General features: G+C 32.6%; 3 protein-coding genes across 6 annotated transcripts; 1 reads left to right on the forward strand and 2 right to left on the reverse strand.

The window, feature by feature from the left end:
• Nucleotides 1–3983: 3983 nt before the first annotated feature.
• Nucleotides 3984–6461, reverse strand: LOC116106945 (protein SPIRAL1-like 3). The gene is made up of 3 exons (XM_031393253.1): nt 6317–6461; nt 5286–5548; nt 3984–4459 (listed from the first exon to the last, which is right to left on the reverse strand). Exons 2-3 carry the CDS (start codon nt 5526–5528, stop codon nt 4382–4384), a joined length of 321 nt encoding a protein of 106 aa, XP_031249113.1. The 5' UTR covers nt 5529–5548; nt 6317–6461; the 3' UTR covers nt 3984–4381.
• LOC116106944 (putative methylesterase 11, chloroplastic) lies at nt 5470–13864 on the reverse strand. 3 transcript variants are annotated; one of them, XM_031393252.1, is made up of 6 exons: nt 13226–13863; nt 12064–12300; nt 11173–11316; nt 10594–10725; nt 9665–9844; nt 5470–5548 (listed from the first exon to the last, which is right to left on the reverse strand). In XM_031393252.1, the coding sequence occupies exons 1-6, from the start codon at nt 13595–13597 to the stop codon at nt 5531–5533; spliced, it is 1083 nt and encodes a 360-aa protein (XP_031249112.1). In that variant the 5' UTR covers nt 13598–13863; the 3' UTR covers nt 5470–5530. The 3 variants fall into 3 exon arrangements, with proteins under 3 accessions (XP_031249112.1, XP_031249110.1, XP_031249109.1); XM_031393250.1 differs by lacking the exon at nt 5470–5548 and adding an exon at nt 8898–9227 and having other exon boundaries at nt 13226–13864; XM_031393249.1 differs by lacking the exon at nt 5470–5548 and having other exon boundaries at nt 9309–9844; nt 13226–13860.
• Nucleotides 13865–19503: 5639 nt separating this feature from the next.
• On the forward strand, nt 19504–23151 carry LOC116106991 (probable C-terminal domain small phosphatase). 2 transcript variants are annotated; one of them, XM_031393299.1, is made up of 7 exons: nt 19504–19762; nt 20718–21326; nt 21417–21498; nt 21639–21705; nt 21991–22176; nt 22297–22357; nt 22684–23151. In XM_031393299.1, the coding sequence occupies exons 2-7, from the start codon at nt 20843–20845 to the stop codon at nt 22854–22856; spliced, it is 1053 nt and encodes a 350-aa protein (XP_031249159.1). In that variant the 5' UTR covers nt 19504–19762; nt 20718–20842; the 3' UTR covers nt 22857–23151. The 2 variants fall into 2 exon arrangements, with proteins under 2 accessions (XP_031249159.1, XP_031249160.1); XM_031393300.1 differs by lacking the exons at nt 22297–22357; nt 22684–23151 and adding an exon at nt 22403–22526.
• The last annotated feature ends 4089 nt before the right edge of the window (nt 23152–27240 follow it).

Genomic DNA, 27240 nt, shown 5'->3' on the forward strand with positions numbered 1-27240 from the left:
TCAAAACGACGGCGTTTCTTGTTCTGGCGCCGAGCAGAGAGAGTGTGTTAAAACCCTAAGTAGGTATCTTTTGTGTAACAGGCGCAGATTGTTTCTCTTATAATATAGACCATTATTACGTTCTAAATTCTCCTATTTATAATGGTAGTATAATATCCCCATAATAATTAAGTTGAGATTAATTAGAATACGAAAATAAGTAATGTTAGATTAAAATGTTTTTGTATCTAAGGTGTTTTAACGTGACGTTATGAAATTAAAAATAAAATTAAGATTTTTTTTTTTTTTTTGATCGAGGATGTTAGAGTTGGTTTATGTGTATTTTAATTTATCTTTTAAACTCTGAAACTATTACGGATAAAAGTTCAAGTGACTATTCCTATTAAAACTGATGAGAAACTGAATAGGAATTGAACCACTCAATATTTTAATACATTTTAAATTAAGTTTTTTTTTTTTCTTTTTTATATAATATTATTAAAATAAGTTGATTTTTTATTTCGAACGTGTGTCCTAAAGATAACACTATAACTATTAATAAGTCAAGAGTGTCTCAAATAATAAAAAGTTGCTTACAAAGCTTTGAATTGTGTTTAAACACAAGTTTTATCAAAGCGATTTATTTGTATGATAAGGCCTATTTATATTCGGTTTTAATGTTTTACATATTATAAAATTCAATTCACACTACAAACTTTACTTACTATAGTGATATTACAACCTATTTAATTTTTTCTTTTTCTTAAAAAAAAAAAAAAAAAAAGGAAAACTTAGGACATAGTTTTTCCCTCTGTATTTGAAGTTTATATTTAAGTTTTATATAAATGATAGTATCATAGTTTAAAAAATACGTATGATTGAAGTGATTTTTACTTATTTATGATATGTACCCTTTAGACGGCGTTTGGTTCAAGGAATGTTAGATTACTGAAAAGACAGATTACTTTGAAGATTACTAGAAATCTTTAGGAAAATGTGTTTGGTTAATTGGTGGGTATGTTATATTAATATGTTTGGTTGGGAGGAATAAATTGGTAGATATGTTATTTAAATTATTGAATTGTTCTCTAATTAAAAATTATTATAATATTATTTCTTAATATTATTATCATTTGGATTACTATAACCCCCTACATTTAAAAACTTAGCAAAAACAACCCCATAATAAAAGTTTGGAAAATCAACAAAACACCCCCCACCGACCCAACCACTGCCGGCCGCCAGCAACCATCGCAAGCCACTGACAACCTAACGATGCACGAAAAGCTGAAAATGGCTATCGTGCGCCGATATGACCATTTCCGACCATCGATCTGGCCGAAAATGGTCATATCAGGGCACGGTAGCCATTTTCGGTCTTCTGTGCGTCGTTCCGACGGCGGCGACTGGTTGCTGCGGTGGTTACGGTGGCAGGTGGTTAGGGGTAGTGGCTTGGGTGGGTTGTAATTTGTTTTGAATTCAAGGGTAATTTTGTCCAAAAAAAATAATTAATTGGGGTTGAAATAGTAAAAGGCATATTCATGTAAATAAATTTAAAAATAAGGGTATTATTGTCCTAAAATTTTATTAATAAGGGATAGAATTGTAACAAAATTAAAACTCTGGTAATCTTAAAAGACCTAAGAAAATGGAAGTAATCAGATTACCTCAAATATTACCAATAATAACCACTATTGGTATTTGAAGATTACCGATATCTTATATTACTTGATAACCAAACATGGTAATCAAGTAATATAAGATAACTTAACCCAAGTAATCTTAAATATCTCCTAACCAAACGCTCCCTCGGTAAAAGGTCATATCACTTGTGAATTCAATTTTTTTTTTTTTCTGTTAATTAAAGTAGGAGTGTAGTTCCTACACACATTAAAAAAAAAAAAAAAAAAAAGGGAAAATTATAACAAATGTATATTTGTTCGTCCAATCATTTAAACTTTTTCTCACTCAAGGTTTGCTTTAATAATACTTTCCTATCCAACAAGTTTCAAAATACTACTTTTTCACTCAACATTTTGTATTCTGTTATCTACCTAAAATACATTTNGTCTCAAATAATAAAAAGTTGCTTACAAAGCTTTGAATTGTGTTTAAACACAAGTTTTATCAAAGCGATTTATTTGTATGATAAGGCCTATTTATATTCGGTTTTAATGTTTTACATATTATAAAATTCAATTCACACTACAAACTTTACTTACTATAGTGATATTACAACCTATTTAATTTTTTCTTTTTCTTAAAAAAAAAAAAAAAAAAAAAAACGAAAAGAAAACTTAGGACATAGTTTTTTCCTCTGCATTTAAAGTTTATATTTAAGTTTTATATAAATGATAGTATCATAGATTAAAAATATGTATGAATGAAGTGATTTTTACTGATTTATGATATGTACCCTTCAGAGGGCGTTTGATTCAAAGAATGTTAGATTACTGGAAAGATAGATTACCTTAAAGATTATTAGGAATCTTTAGGAAAATGTGTTTGATTAATTGGTGGGTATGTTATATTAATATGTTTGGTTGGGAGGAATAAATTGGTAGATATGTTATTTAAATTACTGAATTGTTCTCTAATTAAATATTATTATTATATTATTTTTTAATATTATTATCATTTGGATTACTATAACCCCCCTACATTTAAAAACTTAGCAAAAACAACCTTACAATAAAAGTTTAGAAAATCAACAAAACACCCCCCACCAACCCAACCACTGCTGGCCGCCAGCAACCACGCAGGCCGCTGGCAACCTAACGGTGCACGAAAGGCTGAAAATGGCCATCGTGCGCTAATATGACCATTTCCGGCCATCGATCTGGTCGGAAATGGTCATATCGGGGCACGGCAGCCATTTTCAATCTTCCGTACATTGTTCCGACGGCGGCGGCTGGTTGCTCCGGTGGTTACGGCAGAAGGTGGCTAGGTGTGGTGGCTTGGGTGGGTTGTAATTTGTTTTGAATTCAAGGGTAATTTTGTCTAAAAAATTAATTAATTGGGGGTGAAATAATAAAAGTCATATTCATGTAAATAAATTTAAAAATAATAGTATTATTGTCCTAAAATTTTATTAATAAGGGATAGAATTGTAACAAAAAAATATAAATCTGGTAATCTTAGAAGATCTAAAAAAATGGAAGTAATCAGATTACCTCAAATATTACCAATAGTAACCACTATTGGTATTTAAAGATTACCGGTATCTTATATTACTTGACAACCAAATATGGTAATCAAGTAATGTAATATAACTTAACCAAAGTAATCTCAAATATCCCCTAACCAAACGCCCCCTCGGTAAAAGGTCATATCACTTATGAATTCAATTTTTTTTTTTTTTTTTCTGTTAATTAAAGTAGGAGTGTAGTTCGTACACACATTAAAACAAAAAAAGGGAAAATTATAACAAATGTATATTTGTTCGTCCAATCATTTAAACTTTTTCTCACTCAAGGTTTGCTTTAATAATAATTTCCTATCCAACAAGTTTCAAAATACTACTTTTTTACTCAACATTTTGTATTCTGTTATATACCTAAAATATACTTCACTTCCTCAGTTAGCGTTCAACGAGTAACCAGGAGCCAGGATAAGAGAGTTTTTGTAGAGTGGAGGTCGGTGGATTGAATAGTAGTGACCGATTGAATATTCATCACCGAAATCAACTGAAAATTATCTAAAAACAGGAACTCTTTGTTTTGCAGTAACCAGCAATCGATAAGAAATTAGATGTCAAAATAAGAGGGGTTTTATAGAGAGAAGACCAGATGTTCAAATAGTGGTGACAGGGAGAATTTTATCTATCAAAATCAGCTTTGAGTAGTAACAGAATATTAACATTAAGTAGGAAAAGGGTATTTTAAAACTTCTTGGAGGGAAATTCATCGAGGCAAACCTTGGGTGGGAAAAGGTGTTTACTCATCATTAATGCGTATAAATCACACACACCCCGACCTACTGTATAGAATAAAGTTTAACACTTGTGACCGCCGACGATGTTAAATGAAAATTATGGCAAGTATGTTATAGAATAATGTTTTCTTCTATACCAAATTACAGCATTTTCAACCAGTAGCAAAACGATACATTCAAGAACACTTATAAAATGCCAAAAACACTTTCAGATCATTAAATACAGTCTTCTTCCCCTATTTTACAGTGCTATTTGCAATATCCAAACAGCAAAGTAAATCACTAGACTAGAACAATGACAAGCCATACACATATATAGACATAAACCATTCAAAGAATTATTGCCTTTGCACGCACTTAATATAACCAGGGATTGGAAGGAATATACTGAACCATTAATAGTATGTGCCAATTCTGCTGATTGAATGATGCAACCAATCATTTTTTAGGGTTGCGAACGACCAAATAATCAGTTCCCACTACCGAAGAGGTAGCCCAAGGAAGATCCACCACCAGGGGCAGCATGAACTTTGGTTGATGGACGATCCTGCACCCATGTATAAAAACCGATAAATGAGTATAATGATTGAGGAACAATCAAATTGCTTAATCAAACGTTCGACATGTGAAATAATGCTGTATGATGAAATTTCTGCCTTTGATGAGTAAAAATGAGTAATGCCATTGAAATAGAATGTAAACGGGGTCATATGACATTGTCCTATAATACTGTGAGAAATAAGGTCCATCAACACAAAGGGGATGAGGACAACCAAATCGTAATGAACAAGGGAAAAGGTAACCTGAACAGCTAGAAGGAAGAAAAGTCATCTTTTATAGGGAAAAATGGTTAAGTAATTTGATCATAAGCCAATCCGGTCACGGAAAGATCGCATGCTACATCCAATTAATGGAAATTAAAGACAGAGCAGAATCTATTCCTATATATCTTGCCTTATTGATCCCTTCATTTCTAGAACCCTCAAGAAAATTAACTATTCTGATACTGAGTTCCAGGAAGCAAAATAAAGTAACTTAGAGGATCAAATCTTTCTGAACATCAGTTAAAGCATGCCATCTACAGATATATTTTTAATTGGATTTCAGAAGTGCATGTAACTGCAGCCTTCTAATAGTTCTAGCAGAACTTCGGCAAAAGTTAAATACATCCAAGTTGTTTCTTTCCAATGGATCAAATAAGAAAATTAGATTTTCATTCACTCGACTGACATTCTTTGTAGGAAATATGAGGCTTTCAAGAGCAAACTAGTCACAATAATTTCAGTCAAACTCATGACACTGGATATTTCAGGATAAAGACTTCATTTTGTATGTTAAATCACCCTTAAGCAATAACTTGACTATTGCCATACCGTGAGAAAGTTGCCACAGTTCTGCCCTTCAGATCGATAATAGTTGTTTTTAGGATTTCCATGAATGCCTGCTGGAATCTGCTTGTCAATTGGTTGCGAAGCAACAGAGGGCTTCTGAGAAGGCACATTATTTGCAGTTTGAACATGATTCTTAGGAGCTTGGGCAGCATAGGCAGTCTCTCCACCTCCAAACAGGTAACCTAAAGAGCTCTGTCCACCACCGGCGCTGACTCCACGACCCATTCTTACTGATTGCTACCTTTCTACAAATAACACTTGAATCAGCACATAATTCCAATGATGAAATGATTGAAACTTCAAAATTCATGCATGAGAAAAAGAAAAAGGTGAAAACAGAAAAGCCAATGTTGTCAAAATATATATACACTCATCAAATGCACATGCAACAAAAAGAAAAATTACATGCAATCTCAGTTGTTTCTTCTTCAAATATCAGTTCAAATCCGAAATTATCAGAAGTATGTAGCTAAATTGAGAACCAGGCAGTATCACTAAATGCAAATCTAAAAGATCATCACATTTGCTGCCTAGCCATCTCTTTATCATGGATGAACGTACAATACATGCATCCAAATGCATTCATAGAACATAAAATTCATTCAAACAAAAATCAAATTACTTTATGACAATATCAGTAGCTAGAATCAACCAAATCCATCTTAACACAACAATTGTGCATAACATGCTCTACTTTATTCATATCTTCCTCAACAAGAGCAAATTCAAAGCAATGAAAAGAATCTTCAAAACCAATGTGATCCCCTTTTCATCATCTCCAATTATCAGTCACATTCCCTATAATGACCTCTTTCTGTTAGTTTACAAACAAAAAAAGAAAGAAAGAAAGGAAAAAAAAAAATAGAACAGATCCAAGAAACCAACATGTTATACACCAGAAATTGTAAAATATGCCCCAGAAATAAAATCCCAGAACCGAAAACACCAGAATGAGTATCAAATGAAAAAATGGAGATGAAAATGTGAAGCTAAGGGAAAGAAGGTTGCTTTACCTTTTTTGTTGAGGAAGTTAAAATTTGAAGCAAAGGTAAAATGAGGAGCTCAAAGAAACCAAATGAGGTGTGGTTTATATATAACTGGGAGGGAAATTAGCTTAATTAAAAATAATTACGAAGACATAATTATGGAGAAGAGAATTTGTGATTTTGTTTTGAGATAGAGTTTGACGTAGTCAAATTCTGAGCTGGTTTCGGTTTAGTTAAGCGGTCGGCAGTTGATGTCACGTTCCAAAATCATGAGAGTCACGTGTTGGTTTTTTTGGTCCAAAGGAATGCTATGGTGCTGCGCGGGCCAATTGGAGGGATGGTGCTTCGTCTTCATCACTTTGATCAATACATGACATTGATGTTAATCTTTCTAATATAATATGAAATTTTATTAATTTGTGAAATATATGATATTTTATAATGACATATTTAACATCTTCTTTAATCGTTTTATTTTATATCATTTGGTTTTTACATGAAAACCCTAGTGTTTGATATTTTTGTGTTAGTATTTATTGGTATCAGAAATGTGACTCTAACCCTCTTGTGTTTGGTATTTTTTATAGCGAGCATCCATTCGTTTCGGAAATGTGATTCTAACCCGATGTGTTTGGGCTTTTTTGTAATGAATATCTGTTGGTTTTGAAAATACGATCCTAAATCATGTGTCCTTTTTTCAAGTGAGTGCTCTCTAATTTCGAAAATGTCATCAATTCAACCTTCAAATAAATTAACAATTTTATTAGTTTAACCTTAAAAAAATATATTAACCTCTCAGCATTCTCGACCCATTTTGGATATTAGACTCATTGAATTTGAGTGAATAGTAAAAACATTATTTCATTTAAATTTAAACATAATAATCTAACGGTTAGTTAAAAGAGTAAATGACTTTTTACCACCCAAGTTTGCCTTAATGACACTTTTACACCAAAAAAGTTTCAAAATACCATTTTCTCACCCAAAGTTTATATTTCAACCAATCGTCGGCCGATTCTAACATCTTTGCGACCCCAAACTACCACTATTCTCTTCCTCGATCATCACTCACCAAAACACCTTATACCTTATTTTTGCTAACCCCGCTAATCGCTGGCAATCTAGTAATTTTTGAAACGCATAGTTGTCCATCCCAAGTCAGATTCCAACATCCAGCCACACTATCCAACCTGCCACATCAAAAGACTCATTGGAATCCCTTAGAAGCCCTAAAATCTTAGACCAAGTTTTCTCTCCGTTGGCTGCAAAACGAAAGGCATTTTGAATAATAAAAAAAATAAAACTTTGGTGGTTAAGTGTATTTGAAACTTTTTGGGTGAGAAAATGTCATTAAGGAAAACCTTGGGTGGAAAAAGTCATTTACTCTTCTTCAAAATAAGGGTTAAGGTGTATTTTCAAAATAGCAAATACTCACTAAGAAAAGCGCAAACTCGGGAGTAAAGGTTGTATTTCTAAAACCAACTAGTACTCACAAAAAGGCTAAACATGTTAAAAATGTGGATATCGAACCTCCTAATTTTTATGTTCTTTTATTTTTCATTTATTTGGCTATTTATTTATGTTTAATAGTTGTTATTATATATTCTAATAGGTAGAGGTTAGAGTAACAAAACACACAAGTTTTACTATAAAAAAAAACCGTCATTTGCCTCCAATACAAATTTAATCTTGTTCCCCTACTTCCAAACCACAAACAAAAAAACAAAAAAAAACAAAAAAAAAAAAAAAAAAAAAAAGAAGAAGCATCACCAACCAAAACATAATCAAGCATGGAAAATGATTCTGCAAGAAAACAGATTTTTTGTTTTTAAATCCACCAGTCTTATCATCAGTGATGTAGTGCACAGCGTGCCCGTATGCTCAAACCTCAAATTCTGTAAGGTCGCATGCATAATCAGAAAATGCAACTCTGGAAAAGACCCTGTAATGAAAATGACGTGAGGATGGAAAAGTTATGATAATGAGAGGTAAAGAGCAATCAATATCAAAGATATGTTAGGTCCTTCAATTAGCTAGAAGATCCCTTTTGAAGAGCAGACTTTCATGAGCGAGTGTTGTTGCTTTTTTAATTGGAAAGAAAGCAGTTGAGGAAGATGGACATGACTTAAACTGAGTTGGGTTTGGTTGGAATAATTGAAATCTTGTGAAAAAGAGAGATAAAAATGAACTTTCATAGGTATAAATTTATTGTGTTAAGCAAATAAAGCTTTACTACATTTATGAAAATTCAATGACAGAAGTAGTGTTGCGCAATTCACTTGTTTTTTTTGAGCTCCATTTGAGTGCAGAAGTATGGAAAATTAGTTGCAGAAAAAAGGGTTTAAGCCACAACTACCTTCTGTCTTGTAAACAAAGGCTCTTGGCTATTTATTACTATCTGAAGTTTTAAAGTCTAACCTACTTTTGATGAAAGCAACACATAAACTTTATGAATAATAAAAAATGTACATTGTAGGCTTCACCTTGTGCACTGCATTTTGCTTGCATTCTAAGATTTTAGGGCTGAGTCAGACAAATTATAGAGCAAGAAATCCCATCTTCATCAAGATAGAATATGGAGTCATTCATATTTTATTCATGTATTGGATAAGAAACAACTGCTTAAGCTTTTTGATGAATGGCTCCATTTAAGTTACAGATAAACCAGATAACTTTACATACAAGTGACCACAAAAGGGTAAGTAATTCAACTAGTATATAAGCACAAGAGCATAACCAGTTTTCTAATAAAAGGCAGGAATAAGAAAATAAATCTAAAAAAGAAAAAGGTGGCCAAAAACCGAAAACTTTTCGACATTCGACCATTCAAGGTATTATTAGTCTTGTCTTAACCAAACGTTATACATGGTCAGCTCTCATTTACCAGGTGAGCAGAGATTCAATGTGATTCTTTGATGATGCCCCGTAAACTGGAGTGCTACATTACAAGGAAGTCGCAATAGTGGCATTGAAGTCATAAAAAATGAAAATCAACAGCATGCACACACACTAAGCTCTGGAAATATAACTTCCATTTTACTAACAAAAAATATAATCATCCCTTTCTGGAAAAAAAATGACCTCACAAAAAGATATGAACACATTTCATTTTCTGATATATGATGTTGAAGAATCATTTTCAAGAATTTGGCACTGTGGAAACCATTTATGATGATATGTGCATGTATGTGATCACTTAACATCCAGTAAGGCTTTCCTGTGCCATGTCAATGAACTCTGGGGAGAGACTTCGAAAAGTCATTAGCTATAGATATTTCAAGTTGCAGGGATCGTTGAGATCTCTACTAATAACTTGTGCAGGGCTTGAGGCTTTGAGAAAAAAGGTGAGTGATCAGCACCCTTTAGACGGAATACCTGCTCTGGAGGACTTGAGTTTATCATGCTTTCCTGAAGGGTGATAGGAATCGCATTATCTTCTGGAGTTTCTACATAAAACCGCCTCACAGATCCATATTTCAGGTCGGAAAGAGAGAGTTTCTCCAAAACTGGAGCAAAGGGGATTGGTCTCATTGAAACAGATGCTAACGCAATATCCTGGATGATGAGAAGCATATTAGAATAACAACAATGATAAGACGAGAAAAATAAGAAACACAAATACACACCCATGACCCAACCACAGAGAATTGCAACATCAAAACTAAAGCAATGGAGTATTACCACCAACTTCAATAAGAATGCATTCTAAGGCCAAATAGCTTGTCTTTATTGGCTAATTCACAAAATATCTTTGTAATTTCAGTTTTTGGAATTTTGAAATGGACCTTACAAAACAGTTCAAAAACAGCATTTTCATACCCCAAGAACAACTGCAAATAACAGAGCAAATGGCATAGTAAAACATGCCACTTGTGATTCCTTTAAAATGAACGTCAACCCAAATAGCAAATGATGAAGCTAAAAGTTAAGCTTCATGGGAGCCAATAACATATAAAATCAATAGACAACATTTTAATCAGCTATCTCGACCAAATACACATTCCTATCTTATACATTGCCAAGCGCATACGAACAATTTAAAAGTGAGATCAATCACATAGACATTGTTCAGTGCACTTGTTATCTGAAGGTCAATATTTAACTATGAACAACGGCACAACTAAGATCATGATTTGCATCTCCTATCAATAACATCATATAATAAGTACAGAGAAAAAAGTTGCTAACCATGCTTTTTGATATTTCGAGAGAGGGAAGAGAGTAAAACAATCATTTTATCCGCTTTTGTTATGTGTGTGTTCAGTTTTATGTCAGCAATGTCACAAGTTACAGTTCAGATATACCTTCGCAGGGCTCTGGTTGAATAACAAGTCCTTCAACAATGACCTGTCCAGATCAATAGCAGTAGGAGGGCGATCATTCCCATTTGCATACAAAAATATCTGAGCCTGCCCCATCAAATCATTTGAACCTGTCTGCAATGACTTTTAGCATCAGTCTCAAAGATTAGAGAAATCATTTACAAAAACATTCCTAAGAAGGTGAGATTGAAAGTTTACAGTTTGGTGAAAAAGTAAGAATGCTCCAGGAATTCCTTTTCCTTTTTTTTTTTTTAATTGCTAAAACTTGAAGCTAGTAAAACAAAGATGATAGGAGAGGGGGACAAATAATGCTTTACTATAAAAAGAGGAAAAAGAAAAAATTACTGTAATTAACATTGCCCTTCAGAAGACCAAAAGCCACAGAGCAAGAAAGATGCTAGTGCAAAATTAAAAAGAGAAAAAGAAAAGGAGCATAAACACACATAAAAGACTTCCCCCAATTGTCATCATGTAATGCAATTTAAGAAACTTTGAAATCTGTAAAAATTCTAGCAAACCAATCATCAATGTAAATGAAAAATGATGGAGTTAAGGGCAGACCTTCTGGTTGAACATATCGAGAGTACTTTGTCCATTAGTCAACATTGCTGCAGCAATATAAACAGCCTTTGAGATTTTATAAGGAAACAACTCCATTGCATATGATATACATGCACCACCAAAATCATGACCCACCAAGATCACCTGCATGATTTAAGAAAAAAAAAAAAACAGAGAAAGTTAAATAATTAATATTTAAAGCAAAATTGTTTTAATAGCTTATAAACAATTTTAGAATCGGATAGTGTTCCTCCAAAATACAAATCCAAAGACCTGAGATTGAAAACCTAATTAATTGTACATGCTAAGAACAACAGCTAGTCATCACCAGTCTTCATTTTCCTCAAATAAATGCAGGTGTGACATAGTCTTCAGATATAACAGTGTAAGACACATATCTTGGTATGAGAATCATATATATCAATGCTTCACTTGTAACCAGTATTTCAAACGTTAACCAATATTATAAAGGATTCTATGCCACCATGAATCATGAATCTGAAGTTCTCTCATTTAAGAATTTGACAACTTTAAACTTAGCAATATAACAGCAAGCGTAATTAGATTTTGTTCATCTCTATACATGAAGAGCACAGATGTGCCACTATGAAGGTTGCATAGTCGATAGAATCCCATTGCAGGGGCATGTAAGCATCTCATAAGACTATTCAGGAACAGACTTAAAATTTATAAACAAGTTAAAAGCCCTTGCTTATACTAACTGTAAGATAAATCAGCATAACTAAAAGACAGTTATATAGTCTACAGCAATGCAATGAGTCCTGATGGTAACTTCCAGCCTTTCAAAGGAAACTCTCTAACTCAACAAACAGAAAGCTGAAAGAACAGCAAATATGACAATAAAGAGAGCAGTATGAAAAATGAAAGAACCTTTTCCCCATCGGCAAGTTTTTCAAGAAAATCAGTGAGTGGATTCACATATTGTGAGAGACTGGTAATGCCGTTTGTGTCAAATGAATTAATCCCTGAACCAGTTAAGTCTATGGCAGTAACTTTGAAACCACCTTCTTCCAAAAGTGCTATAGATTTATACCAGCACCAAGCACCAAAACCGCCTCCGTGGACAAGGACAAAATGGGTGGTTTCAAGATCATCAAGCTTGACGTCCTGTTAAAGAGAAAATTAGTAAGGAACTAAAAGGAATTTAACCATGAAAGTAAACAAAAATGACGAATTCAAGAAATTTGAAGGCAATTTTTCATGATTGCCTTCTTTTTATCTAGCATTAGAAAAAAAAATAGATAGACCAGATATGCATCAAAAGAAACCCCAGATTGCAATAAACATAAAGGCAAGAAAATTTAATGTATGCCCAGTACAGCTAAAAGAAATCAAGAAACTGTGAAATAAATGGCCGAAGACATCGATTCCATATCATTCACTGGAGGACAATCGGATTCAAAAAAAACATTGAGTTGGGACTTTAATTTCCATCATGGGGCCGGAGGTTGTTGAACAAGGTTTTCCCTGATAAGACAGAAAAGGAACACCGCAAATTTACCAAACTTTCCATGATAGAACTTGTTGAGCTACATGGTTCAACAAAAACTACAGAAATTTAAAGTGCCTACATGTGACAGTCATTGGAGCAGCCATTCTGCAACATGTTATGAGCTTAATCTGAGGTGCCACCGACTTAACACTAAATTGGTCAATTTGCTTCGAAAGTTTTACGTTAACGTACAAGAAAACCAAACACACCACCTAAAGCTTCAACCCAAAACAAACAAAAAAAAAAAAAAAAAATTTACCAAATTTAACAGAGATAAATAATTTCATGGAAGAAAAGCAAAACATTAATAATCATAATCCAAAATTACTATCTTTAGCATCTCTAACTAATCCAACGCAAAAATCCAATTTTTAAACTTTCAAAGAATCACAAATATCCCAAACACCAAACTCAACTCCAAAACGGCCACCTGATCAAATTAATCAAACCATGCAACAACACAACAAAACTTAGCAAACATAAAATCTTTAATTAAAATATATATATATATATATATCAAAAACTAAAACAATAACAAACCCGGTTAACAAGTTGATGCGGCTGCAAAAGCGGGTCAGTAAGAGACCGGGCACGAGAACTGGAGCTCCGAGGCAACTGGTTCTTCTTCGACCCGGAAGATCCATTCGGGTACCTTAACGAAGTTGACCGATTAAAAGGCAACCCACCAGCACCACCATTTTGTTGCTGGTGCTGACGAAACAATATGGCAGCAGCCAAAGCCTGCTCCTGTATCAAAGCATCATCAAGCTTATCTTTGCGAGACCCTGATCGGATCCTGCTCCACCGGTTACTTGAATTGGGTACCGGACCCGGGTTCTGCAACCGCTTAGTGGGTCTCTGTTTTCTTTTCACGGGCGTTTTGGGTGCCAAACAAGTGCAAAAGTTGCCCATTTGTGACCATGTCAAGAGGAAAACAAACTTAACATATATAAATATAAGTAGTTATAAAAGTAGTAGCTTACACGTAAAATAAATAGGTGATGTAAGTATCTTTTAGCAATGGGAGGTTAGTGTTTGTATAAATGTATATGAGAGAGAGAAAAGGTTGAAAAATTCAGGTGAAGGTTAGATGGTGATAGGTGAATGGTGAGGAGGTGAGGGCTCTGGTTGGAGGTTTTATAAGGAGTGGGAAAAATGTAAAGCTACATGTTTTTGAGTTGGCATATATTTGCCTTCGTGATTTTGGTGAATTTGCAAAGTGTCTTGTCATGTTTCGAAAAAAGTGTTGGGTGTGGACCCTGGTCTGGCTAGTGCTCAAGTGAAGACGAAGGATATTAAATTAAAGGTACGGTAGAATTTGGTATGGGTTCATTTCTTTTGAAACCAGAGTCTTTCATCGATGATCGGAAATGTTTGTCGGTGGGATAAAGACTTCATTTTTATCAAGTATATGAAAGAATTCGAATTTAGAAATTCTTTAAATCTTTTTTTATTTTTTTTACTATCAAATCATCTAATGATTATTGATCATGTAAAGATATTTATGAGGGGTTCCAATCAATTCTAACAAATATTTGAGGTTTATCTCTCTGATTGTCTCTAATCAATGAAATTAAGTAGTCTACATTAAAGTTACTATTCCTAGCTCAATTTGAATGAGAAATTAATGATAATGATTTGAGGAGGAAAAAAATAAAAATAATGATTAAATTAAGAGTAGAAAAGTAAATGAATATATGAGAAGAGTCTCATATAACATTCTTTGCATGTGTAATTGTAAATTTCAACGTTCTTATTTTGGTCAAAGGTCAATAGTTGAAGGGATTGGGAATTTGGGATAGTAAGGAGATTTCTAGGCAGGTGCATGGCTTAGTGTTTGATTAGGTTTTGTATTCTAATAGCAATTTGGAATGTGGACAAAGTTACCTAACTATCCTTACTAAAACAAATATTATGGTATCCAATGGGTATCAATCAAAACTAGAGATTTTGAGCTTGTATTTGATAAAACAAAAAACAAAAAAGTAATAATAAGAGAAAGGGATCTCGCAAAAACCCTTCTGTAATGATAGTCGAACGGTTAACTAGAATTCTTAAGTGTATTATTAAAGAATTTTTTAATTCAATTCACTTCGATTGTTAATAAAGATGGTCATTGAAAGCTTACCTGATTAGACTCCGGAGGATTAATTGAAGTATATGCAAACTGGTTCAACACCCTCTATCATAAAAAATAAAAATAGAAAGTACACAAATTTGAGTTTAATAAATTAATTACTTCATTTAATTGTTGGGTATTATTTATTTTAAGTAATTATGAAATGGGTATTACGGTATTAGTAGTTTACCAAACCCTAAATATTAATTTGATTTGCATGAACCATAATGATTCTCCAAACCCCAAATAAGGGAAAGGGACCTCGCAAAAACCCTTTTATAATTCTCTGTCATATGATTTACATTCACACCCAACAAGATTTTGGGTGCTATTTCTGCATCAAATTAAATGCATTAATTTCATTGGCATTTTCAGCCACCATTTTTATTTATTTGTAGACAACAAATTGGTTGGTTTTTATTACAAATTCGTGGTCCCTTTCTTTAATGTGCCAAGAATAATATTTTTATTATTAATAAAAAAAATTTTAAAAAAAAAAAAAAAAAAGAGCCCACCATTTATAAAGAAAAGTGCCATGCATAGAGCATCTTTCTTGTAGATGCGTAGGCTTTTTCGATTGAAATACTATATTAAGAATATATGCATATTATATCATCTTTATAAATAAATAAGTAAATTACTTATCCCTATGAATATTTTAAACTTGGCCTCCCATCCACTTTTCACTTTTCTTTTATTTATTTTACTTTTTTTTTTTTTTTTAAAGACTCATGCTATTTTATTTTATTTTATTTTCCTTTTATTATTATTATTTTTTTGCTAGCTTCCGAATGCAAATTAACTCTCTCAAACCCTTGTGGTAAGTTAGAAAATCCCCAAATTAAAGATCAAATATGAGAGGATTTAAGCTCAATAAAATAATTTATTTACTCGTTTGAAATAATATTACACAAAAATAAATGAGAAAATTGTGAGTCGTATGATGTAAATACTTACCATCTTGAATTGGCGAGATATCTTTTCTTAAAATTTGTACAAACAATTAATTAAACCGGTAAAATTAAATTAAATTTGCAGGTGGGCGGCAGGAAGTAGTTTAATTAATTAATATTATAAAATAAAAGCTACTTTTTGATTTTGACTCTCAAAAGAGAAGACAATTGGAATTTGACAAAGTAAAATATGTGGAAATTGAGATTAGGATGAGATTAACTTCTTTACTTGTTATATAATATCATATATGGAAACACTTCCATGAGTGGTATTATGAAGCATAGAATATAAAAGATTATTTATCAAGATAACAACTTTTTTAAAAAATCCAACATTAAAAAACCCATATCTAAAAGTGAGAATTTTCGCATAATAAATTTAAGATTTGTCGTAATTTTATTCGCACAATTATATCTGCTAATAAAATATGAATATGATTAGGAATTTTTATATTAGTATTTAAGTTTAATAGGCCATTTGAGTAGATCATGGATGGATTAGACGAACACATAGGTTTAATTGATTTGAGACCTGAGAGATCTTAAGACCTTTCACTTTGATATAAAAAAGTTATGCTTGGTCGTAAGGTTTCAACATTGAGATAAGTTTTATAACGTTGAATTATATTAAAAAGCAACACACATAAATTAAATATAAATGTCATTAAGTAAAGTCTAAATGAAAGGGAAATTTCACAATTTGAGAAGAGCCATGAATGTAAAAAGATGATGCATATGCTTTTCTTAGTCTACATGATAGAAAAAGCTATCTCTATTCACCATGTTGCACATGAAATAGCTTCATTTTATGAACACTTTTTCTTGTGAAAGCATTGGACAACAAAAGAAAAAGAAGAGAAAAAGGGCTTAATGTTATGCATATATAGATTGAAATTGAAGAAGGACAACAACAACATCTATTAATTGGGTTGGTTATGGGTCCCCAAGTCTTGTGGAGATCTTGAAAGGCTGAAATTGGGTATTGAATTTTAAGATATATATTTTTTTCTTTTCAAAATAGGATATTTGAGTAAGTTTGTGTGTACTTCAACTGATCCATGTAAGTGATTAGCATAACATTCTACCGTTATGATCACTTGCTTAAACCTTAGAAGTCAAGAGGATTCGAACCTAAGACTGTACAGCTTAACAATACATCCCAATGTTCCCTTACCATTTGAGCTATCCAAGGGTAGGTGGGTACTGAATTTTAAGATGTTTTGGTTTTAAATGTTAGATTGACTTTTGGTTTGGGGATTTTTAACTCTTCAGCAAGTGATGGGGGTGGTGGAAGGAAGGAAGGGAAAGTAGTGGTTAGAAGTTATTCAACTTTAATGCCTTTAAGTTTGAGGGTTACTCAGAATCCAGGTTTGTGTCCCAATTCACAGCTTTCTTTTTTGTTGTTTATTTTATTTTGATTGCTTGTTCTCCACTCATAATGGACATGGGTATTGGTACATTGAACTTTTATTGAATTCAAAATCTTAATCACAATGAATATATATTTAAATTCTAGCATATGATCATAATTATCTACCTTTAAAGTTTAACATAAGTCTTATAAAGCATCTTGTATAATTTAAGCAACCATTTATAAAAGTTAAAAAGTAATACTACACATACCATTTTTTTATACAATATGATGTGACAAAAGATAATTGGGTAAAAATTTATTTTTAATGTAAAATTAGTCAATTATCTTTTACTACATCATGTTGTATAAAAATATTATATGTGTAGTATTATGCAAAGTTAAAAATGATCAAACTCTTCTAAATTTTACATTTGAAAAAACGTAGCTCCGATTCAAACGTCTTATTCAAATTTAACAAGATAGAAAACGCTAAATTAGAAATGTTGACTTCAAAATTTAATCATTAATCTGAATAGAATAATATATCAGGTTACAATTCTAATTAATATAAAATATGAACAATACTACACATATACGGAGTTTATATAAAGTTTTCTATACGAAGATTTTGTATAGATTTTGTGTAAGTGTACTTATATATATTTGGTGAACAAATGTGTTGAGCTCAAAAGATAGCATTGTCTACAATTTGGTTTCGCAAAAGGTTTTTTATTTTTTATTTTTTTAACTAGAGTGTTAAGATCAGTTTGCGCACACTTTAACTAATTTTCAAGGTCTATTAAATACTTTACAAGCTTAAAGAACTAAGTAAATCATAATGTGATAGATGACTCTAAGATTTAAACTCAAGAACTTGATAAAAGGAACAAACTTTTTTGACCACAAGATCAACCCCTTGGGGTTGGTTTGAAAGAAGTTAAATGGGGAAGAATAGAATATGTAAATGAAAATCATTAAAGTATGAGAAGTGAGAAGCAAACCCAAGAAGAAAGTTGATTTAGGAGATGGAAGATAGGACCACAGAGTCTTTGTAATCTGAATAATATGATGCATGATGTCATGTGCACATGATCCTAGTTGATCCTGGATCTTAATTTGGCATGCTTAAAAGATAATAGCTAATTAATTACTAATTACCTTGATTAACAAGTACATAAACCAACTCAGTGATGCTTGTGCCCCCCATTTGAACAGTGGTCCAATCTGCCAAAACATTTTGATCCATCAAGACCTCATCATGATCACTGATGGGTTTGAAGAAGAAGAAGAAGTAGTGGAGAAGCACTTGGAATGGTTTAAAGTTTAGAGGTTCCCATCATTAAAAGTAGAAAAAGCCATATGCAATTTACAAACCAAACCCAAAGATATTGCTTTAGGCAAATGGGTTATTGTTGCTTTGCCTTTATCTTTGGCTTCTGGTTTTTGCCTTTATAGCTTAAGATGCATATGCTCTGCCTTAATTTTGGTCACTTAGATCCTTCTGTTTCTTTTCCCTCATCATAATAATTTTTACTTTGTTGATTTTGATCCGGGTTTATTTTAATTATCCGAAATTGTTTATTATGAAACACGTTTATTGTTATTAGAAATTATTAAGTAACTTATTTCAGAGATTTTTAATATTTTTATCACGGGCTTTTTGTTTTTTGTTTTTATATCCCTAGATGTGTTCGTATTAAATGATATAATATGAAATGAAATCAACCCTTTTGACAAACAAATAGTCAAAAAATTCAGTTCATTCTTCTCTCTCGTATCATGTATATTTTGTTTTTTACCATGGTTTAACTCTTGAAGCACTATATACTTATGGGCGTAGTATTATATGATATTTCACTAAGTTAGATGGTGAAAGCTTCAATAATTTTGTGGTTACATATGTTGATAGTAATGCGAATTATTCAAGTAATATAATGAAAAGTGAAAAAGAGTACCATTTCTATAAGATATTCTTTAAAATATATAATAGCATGACCCAATGACCAAATAACAACATTGTTAATGTTTTAATTAAATAAATCCAGTCTTCCATTGCCAATCAAACCAATATCATTTTGACTTCAAATTTTTGCGTCATCTCTTGATATCTCAATTTCATCTTTCTTTAGGGTTTAGGGTGACTCATATAGCAAGCCCAATTAGTAATAAACTTTGGTGCGCTGGCTGATTGGGCCAACCCATGTTGCAGTTATGTAGTCCGACCCTAATTGGAGTTTGAATGGGTCAGAGTCCTTAATACGATGACGCTTTAACGGTGTCACTGTCGGAACTAACATTGTCTAAGCCACGTATAGAATACAATATGAACGCTACCGGGGATATAAAACGCTTTGATTCCTCTTGTCTCTGTCCCTTTCTCTGTTTCCTCATTATGTAATCGTACGCCCCCGCGCGCGCGCTCTCTCTCTCTCTCTCTCTGACAAGTCAAAAGCCTTCTTTACGTTGGACCAAATCATTCTCCACGCAAGGACAAACCATGAGATGACTACGTTGTTTTCTCGTCTCAATGCCATTGCAGTTGAATTTCTATTTTTCCATCTTTCTTCTCCACCCAGTACGCCAACTTATTATAAATTCAGCATTTTGCATTGTTTCGACTCCAAAGATTGTAGCTTTCTGGCATAGCTAAGGTTAGTGTTTGTGTTTGTGTTTTCTTTGTTTTAGGAATTAACCCATGTCATAGTTGCATGTTTTTATGGCTATTTTCTTGCCAATCAAACAGTGATTAAAATCTCATGTTGCTACTTGTATTGATGTTATATGTTTGTATGTTGTTGATTTGGCATTTTATGTGGATGTTTATGTTTGAATGAAGTAATGTTTATGTATTCTTTCGGATTGTGTGGGATTAAGTTGTAGACAGAATTAAATTATTTGAATTGAAGGTCCATAATTTTGTAGTTAATTGTTTAAAAGTTTACTAATAATCCAAGTTAATATTGCGCCAACGGCAAAATTGTAATCCAATTACATTTAAGGGAGTCAGAGCTCAGAAGTTTGATAGCAGGCGTATTATTCTTGGAACGAAATTGAGTATTTGAGTGGTGGAAGATGTATTTCTTCTGAAAACTTGACTGCAAGACAAGTCTTACAATTGCAGAATTCTTGTTGTAGATTTTTTACCATTGAAAAGTTTGGTGTAGATGGAATTAGAATAAGCAATTAAGTGTTAAGGTGTCTAGTTTAGGTAGCAAGCGTGCTAAGGGTTTATTCATATATCTAATTTAATATAATTTTGGTTTTTGTCTTGTCATAGTTGAATAGGCAGTCACAGACATTCTTGATTAGTAGCATAACTGACTTATGTTAAGCAAGTGAGTGTGAGTAAGAGCTGCAACTTTCTAGAATACATTAAGTTCTGGGAAGGAGATTTTTAGTTTTGGCTTAATCAAATATCTTTTATTTTCTTGCTCTTAATTTTTGAAGTCTCTGTATAGGTTCATATAATCTCTCCATTGCCAAAGTTGCCTGCTAGCTGTGTTTATGATAGTCTGATATGTAAAACTGAACTGTAATTTCAGGTTCTGATATTTATTCCACTTGGTTTTCTCTCATTGGAAGCTTATTTCTGTCTTTGTGGTGTAGAATTACAGTGAATCGAAAGGGAATTATTAAGGAGGCTATAGAACATGTGGAAACTGACTCAACTTGACAAATAAGAGAAAAATCCCTTGATAGTTTGAGGTTTTGAAGAATACTGATTCTTTTCAATGTCCAGGAGAGAAATGTGGGATACTCTTTTTGGAATTGATTCAATACTTCAGCTTCCATTTGTAAGAACTCTGAAGACAGTCATGGATGCAGCCAAGAGAAGCATCTTTGAGGCTGAAAACAAAGAGGAGATAGAGAAGCATAACCAGCTAAAACATATTCCTGCTAATGATTTTCATGCCGATCTTGGTCTCCCCAATGTGGATCAATCGAATAACATGTCGACTCTAAGTCCATCAGATGAAAAAAACAGTGCAGAAAAGGTTATTTTGTCAGAGGCCGATAAAACTCAAAATTCAATTTGTGCTGTTATCAACAGAGAGGATAGCCTTTCAGAAATTTTTCATTCCTCACCATTAAAAGCACCTATCAATGATTTGAGAAAAAAACTTCTTGTTCTTGATTTGAATGGGCTGCTAGCAGATATAGTTTCTCCTCCGCCAAAGAACTGTGAGGCAGACATAAACATTTCAAGACGTGCAGGTGTGATTGATAGCGAATTATCAGTTAATACATTTAATGTGTCTTTAATGATTGACTGATCAAATCAGATTGGCTAATTTCTTGTTTCAGTTTTCAAGAGACCCTTTTGTGTTGATTTTCTGAGGTTCTGCTTTGAGAGATTTGAAGTGGGTGTATGGTCCTCAAGAAACAAGTATTGTTCTAGTTTTGACCTTGCATTCTGTTTTCTATTTGTGATTTCATCACTTTTTCTTTCTTTGTCAAGTTGGCTTATCTTTTTATGGTGTAATTATATTTGCATATCAATAACTGCGGCATATCAATTTTTTGCAGGAAAAATGTGGAAAGAGTGGTTGATTTTTTGATGGGAGATATGAAGCACAAATTGCTATTTTGCTGGGTAGGTACTTACCATTTTGCAAGGAAGAAAAACTGAATCAATGAAGTACCCTTGAGATCAACATTAAATTTTGATATGATATATAAGAAATTTTGACACAAACTTGTTGAGTTTTTGCATGTGATCTCATTGTCTTAACCATCACTGCACTCATACATGCAAGAAACTCTGTTGATGGATGCTTTATAGGTTATTAAACATTTTTTGTCTCAGATTACTGGAAATAGCTCAAACCATGATCTTTTTCTTTCTAATTATGCATATCTACTCTAAACAAACTTTCAGGATCAATCCCACTGTACTGCTACGCGTTTAAGTACTCTTGAAAACAAGCATAAGGCCTTGGTATTTAAGGAATTAAGGAGAATTTGGGAGAGGGATGATCCTAATCTTCCTTGGAAGAAAGGAGATTATCATGAAACAAATACATTGTTGTTGGATGATTCTCCTTACAAAGCTCTGCTTAATCCTGTAATTTATTGACTCCTTGATTTCCCATTGTTTTAGGCCATTCATATTTTTTTCTCATATGATTTTGAATTCATGTATTAATTTTTTTTCTCTAAAATTGTTTTAACATTCATCTGACAGCTGTACACAGCAATCTTTCCTTGTTCATACACATTCCGAGATAAGAGTGATAATTCATTAGGTAAGATGTCATTTTGACTTGATCTACTGTTGTTCTGTTTTCTAGGATGCAGCAAATTGTTGACTACCATAGCCACAGTTTTTCATCCTTATCATCACACAAGGTTGTGGAATACCTGATCTTGTACTCATAATTATTTCAGGAAATAGAACTAGTGAGTTGCTAGGATACTTGTCATATATAATACATATAGGATTTTTGCTTCGTTTTTTTTTTTTTTTTTGCCAAAAAGTTTGATGTTTCTGATTGTCTTCTCTGATATTTTAAAGTATATTGTTGATTAAAAAAGCAAATGATTAAGAAATAATAATTGTTCTTGCTGGTAGGTCCTGGAGGTGATCTCAGAATTTATCTGGAAGGGCTGGTCCAAGCTGAAAATGTACAGACATTTGTAGAGCAACATCCATTTGGTCAAAGTGCCATCACAGAAAGAAGTGAATCTTGGGACTACTACCTCCTAGCTATTAATTCAGTACCTCACTTTCCATCTACAATTTAATGTTAATCTCAGCAATTTTGGTACATAGTTCTGCTGGCTGAACAGAGTGTTGAGCTTAAGCAGATTATAGACATAGTAAAAAGAAAAAAGTTGGGTGGAGGGAGAAAGCAAGTTGGCATGCTTTTTAAAATTACCAATTTTTGCCTGACATAATGGAGTATTCTTTCATACTATTACGTCATAGTATGCGTTAGTTTTTATGCGCGTGCATTTTTTTGGGGAAAATGGTGGCATAGAATGTTGTAATTGATCTCATCGTGGATCAATCTTGTGGAGAAACAACCACCATCTAATGATATTGTTGTTGTTATCAATTCTATTTATTTCATATTTTGAGAAATACATATTTGTTTGTCAATCCTCATCTTAGATACCCACTTTATCATTTTATCTTAATAGTTCAGTTTGCAGCACACAGACAGATTGAATTGAATTGAGGAGTAATTTCAGTTTCACTTTGCATACTGTAGCCCCTAGAAAGCTAGAATGTCCAGATAAATATGCCAAAGCCCACTGCAGATTTAGCAATTCGGCCCACTTCAATAATTTCTAGACTGGCATTACCGCGTTAATTAATTTGTTGAGGTTGAATGGACCATCACTAGAGCATACACAAGGGGATAGTATGAAACATGCGTTTTAATAAGAAAACGACCAAAACAGTTTATCTGTCAACATAAGAAACTAATGGTGTAGTTTCATTTGGATGGGTATGGAAATTGCACTGTGACAGCTTCCTGCATTGATTAAGCCACATGACAGGAATCAATGTATGAGTACGACGGCATATATTTTCACACTACGGCCACTGACTAACCTCCGATAAGATGTGCCAAAGCTGCTGACAACATTTTCTGTTACAACTCATGACTTTAAAAATCATGTTATTATGTTCCCTCCCTCATTTTCTTCTCTGCACAGAGATTTGGTATTGACTCTTAACCTTATAGGACCCAGTGAAACCAACTCCTCTTGTATTATTATTATGATTCATTGTTACTGTTAAGAAACTACTTAACCCAAAAACTTAAATGGGGTTAAGCTAAGTATTTTGGTCAGAGATATTATTTGGGGGGTGTGTGAGGTGTCTTTCTGCAAATGAATTAATCTTTATTTCCCAGAAGCAGGATGGACTTGAAAACCCCAGTTGATGAACTGGGTTTGCATGTGCAGAGATAATTTAAGATTCTAATGAACTGGCAATTTGATTGTGTGGTTTGTTCTTGACTTTTTGTGACTGTCAAATATTATATTCATTCATGCAATGCAAGCTTTGCATCATCAGGAAAATCAACACTAATATTTTAGTAGCATAATTGGGTTCTTAGTACACATGACACTGATTAATAATTTCGATCATGAAATGACTTTACGTCTGCAAGTTTAATACCTTTAAATCACAGCTCCATTAGGTTTCATTACTCACCTGTATATTTCACCATGTTCTTCCTTGAATTAGCAAAAACAACCTAGAACTTGCTGTTCATTTATTCTGCTTCATTGTTAAGTAAGTATTACCAGAAAAAGAGGGTACTTTTCAACTCCTTTTGCAGGAATTCGTACGCCCTAAGCTTAGATCTACAAGATTTTTTCAAGCTATATAACATTAACACTCTCATGTAAAAGCTGGTGGATAAGATGGAATCTTGACTTGCCCTACATAATCCTCTCAACATGAAACAATCCCTTGTTTAATGCTCACACAACACAACACAACACCTTTATGAAACTCCACAGAATGTGAACAGGAACCTGCCTAGCTAGCTTTGATTTGCCTTACAATTAATCAATAGTTTTAAATTGTGATAATCCTTTTCTTGTTGACCTAGAAAACCCCACTAAATAATCCAAGTGGGGTAATGATTCACATGGAGATTTGGTGGGAGACATAATGTGGGAATCATGTAAGGTAATGGTGGTAATTGCCTAACGTTGGAACCTAGTTTTAGGATGAAGAAGAAGATAGAGATTTTAGCTTAGTTTTAATTGGTCGCATTTTGAGGAAGATGTGATTGTGATTGTGATGTGATCTTCTCCTTTTTGCATGTGGCTCTGCTCCCTTTTTTCTATACTTTTTCATTCCAATTTTCTTCTTCACCCTCTTTTATTAACATTGCATGTGTTCTCTCATGGATAAGGTACTCTCATGGATAAGATATTATGTATAATCAAAACTCTTATATGGGTTAACTCCCGAGGGTTAGTCTAGCGGTCAAGAAAGTTTACTATTTTTATTAATTTTTTGGGTTCGAACCTTGAGATCACCTATTATATTTGTGGCTTTTCTTGAAACATTGGGTTTGTAGGGTATTTAATAGTACCATGGATTAGTTGAGGTGCGTAATCCCTATCAGATTTGTGACTTTCCTTAAAATATTGGATCTGTAAGGTATTCAATGGGTCTTGGAGATTATTTGAGGTGTGTATAAGTTGATGATCACCTATCATATTTCTAACTTTTCTTGAAACATTGGATTTGTAGGGGTATTTAATGGCCCTATGGATTAGTTGAGGTGCGCAGTCCCTATCATATTGTGACTTTCCTTAAAACATTAGATTTATAGGGTATTCAACGAGTCTTGAAGATTATTGGAGGTGCGCATAAGTTAGATTTGGATACTCCAATTTAAAAAAAAAAAAAAAAAAAGAAAAGAAAAAAGGAATTCTTATATGGGTTGTTTACATTTCTTAATTTTGGAGAAAAATATGTTGTAACTGGGTTTCCTTTATGGGTACAGATTCCAATTGGGTTTCAATTTTCAATCTGGCATTAGGATTTAAACAAAAGGGTAAAGTATTTGAGTGATAATGAATTTATTATGGTGTTGTTTAGGCAATGTCACTCATAGTACTAGAAGCTAATTATAGAACCCAAAAATGTACCATCCATTCATTTATTATTATTAATAATGATATGAAAATGGTCCACCTTAATCACTTAATTTTTGCCTAACCTCTTGAAATTTAATAATACAAGAAAAAGTCTGATTAATTCCTGAAATTTATACGCCCACAGTTTCAGCAATTAAACATTTTTTATTTTTGTTTCTATAATAGCGGCTTTTTTTGTTTTCTTGTTTTTGAGGTGTCTAGCCAGCTTGTATTCACCACAATAATTTTTTGAGACCCTAAAATTGATGATATGATAAACTTCTCAGTGACTATTCCTATTAACGTCTGTAAAGACTTAAATTTAGAAACTCATAAAACTTTTTTGTTTTTACTGTTTTATCATCAAGCCGTCCAGTGGTGTGTGGTTTCTTTTGAAAGCTTATGCAGCCCCTGAATCATACCTTGATCTGTTTTATTTTATTTATTTTTCCCTTGTATTTTAATATACTAGTTGTTTTTATTTTAAAAGTAAACTTAATTTAATAATAAATAACTTATTATATTAATAAAGTCCGTGGTACAACGCATTGGAAAAGCAGAGCACGTGATTCCATCTTCCTTTCAATCTAATATCCTTAATTAATTAATTATAATAATATAAAAGCAAAGTCAATTTTTCATTATTTTTAAAAGATTTTCCTTCCATAAGATTATATTATAAAGTTTGAGCTCTGAATTCTAAGTATAGAGAATGGTGCAATAGCATTTATAGCCTTTGTTACATGAATTTTAAGTTATTAACTTCATCATCTTTATTTCAATTATTTTATTTTATTATTGTCAATCTAACAAATAAAGTGTTAAATTTTTACCTTGTGATAAAAGTGAAATTCTTGTGTATAGCAGGTAAAAAATATTGAGAAGTATAGTCAGAGATGACTTAATCATGATAAGCCTCTGTCCGTTTTTCAGAAAAGGAATTAAAAAAAAAAAAAGTTTTTTACTTTACTTTTTTTTTTCTAATACCGAAGTGTACGGGATAATTTACACGTACCTCGATTAATTTTTTAGACTCATTGAACATCCAATAAACCTAATATTTCAGGAAAATTATAAATTAAATTTATGGTAGTAGCTCCAAGATTTGAACCCAGAATATTAACAAAAGAAGCAAATCTTCTTGATTGTCAGACCATTCCTTCGGGTTAATATACCTACATTTTTTTTGTATTAATAAATTGACATGGCCAGCTAACTTTCATCTAGCTGAAAAGGGTATCCTTCGTATTCTCAAAATTCTAAAGATCTAAACATAAAATAATAATATGGTATTTTCATAAACATATAAAAAAATGTTGATGGGATTTTAACTATGGGATTAAATATTTTGTCTATAGTTTTCAAAGTGATAAATAATTCGATAAGAAGGTACAAATAATGATGTTAGATAAACAGAGAAGAAGATTTTCTGTGTCTGTCTCTTCCTGTTAATCTCTGGAATTTTAGAAGAGAAAATATATATTTATATTTAATTTACATTCCCCAAATGTGT

This window comes from Pistacia vera, unplaced genomic scaffold, assembly GCF_008641045.1.
Source record: "Pistacia vera cultivar Batoury unplaced genomic scaffold, PisVer_v2 Contig525, whole genome shotgun sequence".
In the NCBI taxonomy this organism is placed as follows: Eukaryota; Viridiplantae; Streptophyta; class Magnoliopsida; order Sapindales; family Anacardiaceae; genus Pistacia; species Pistacia vera.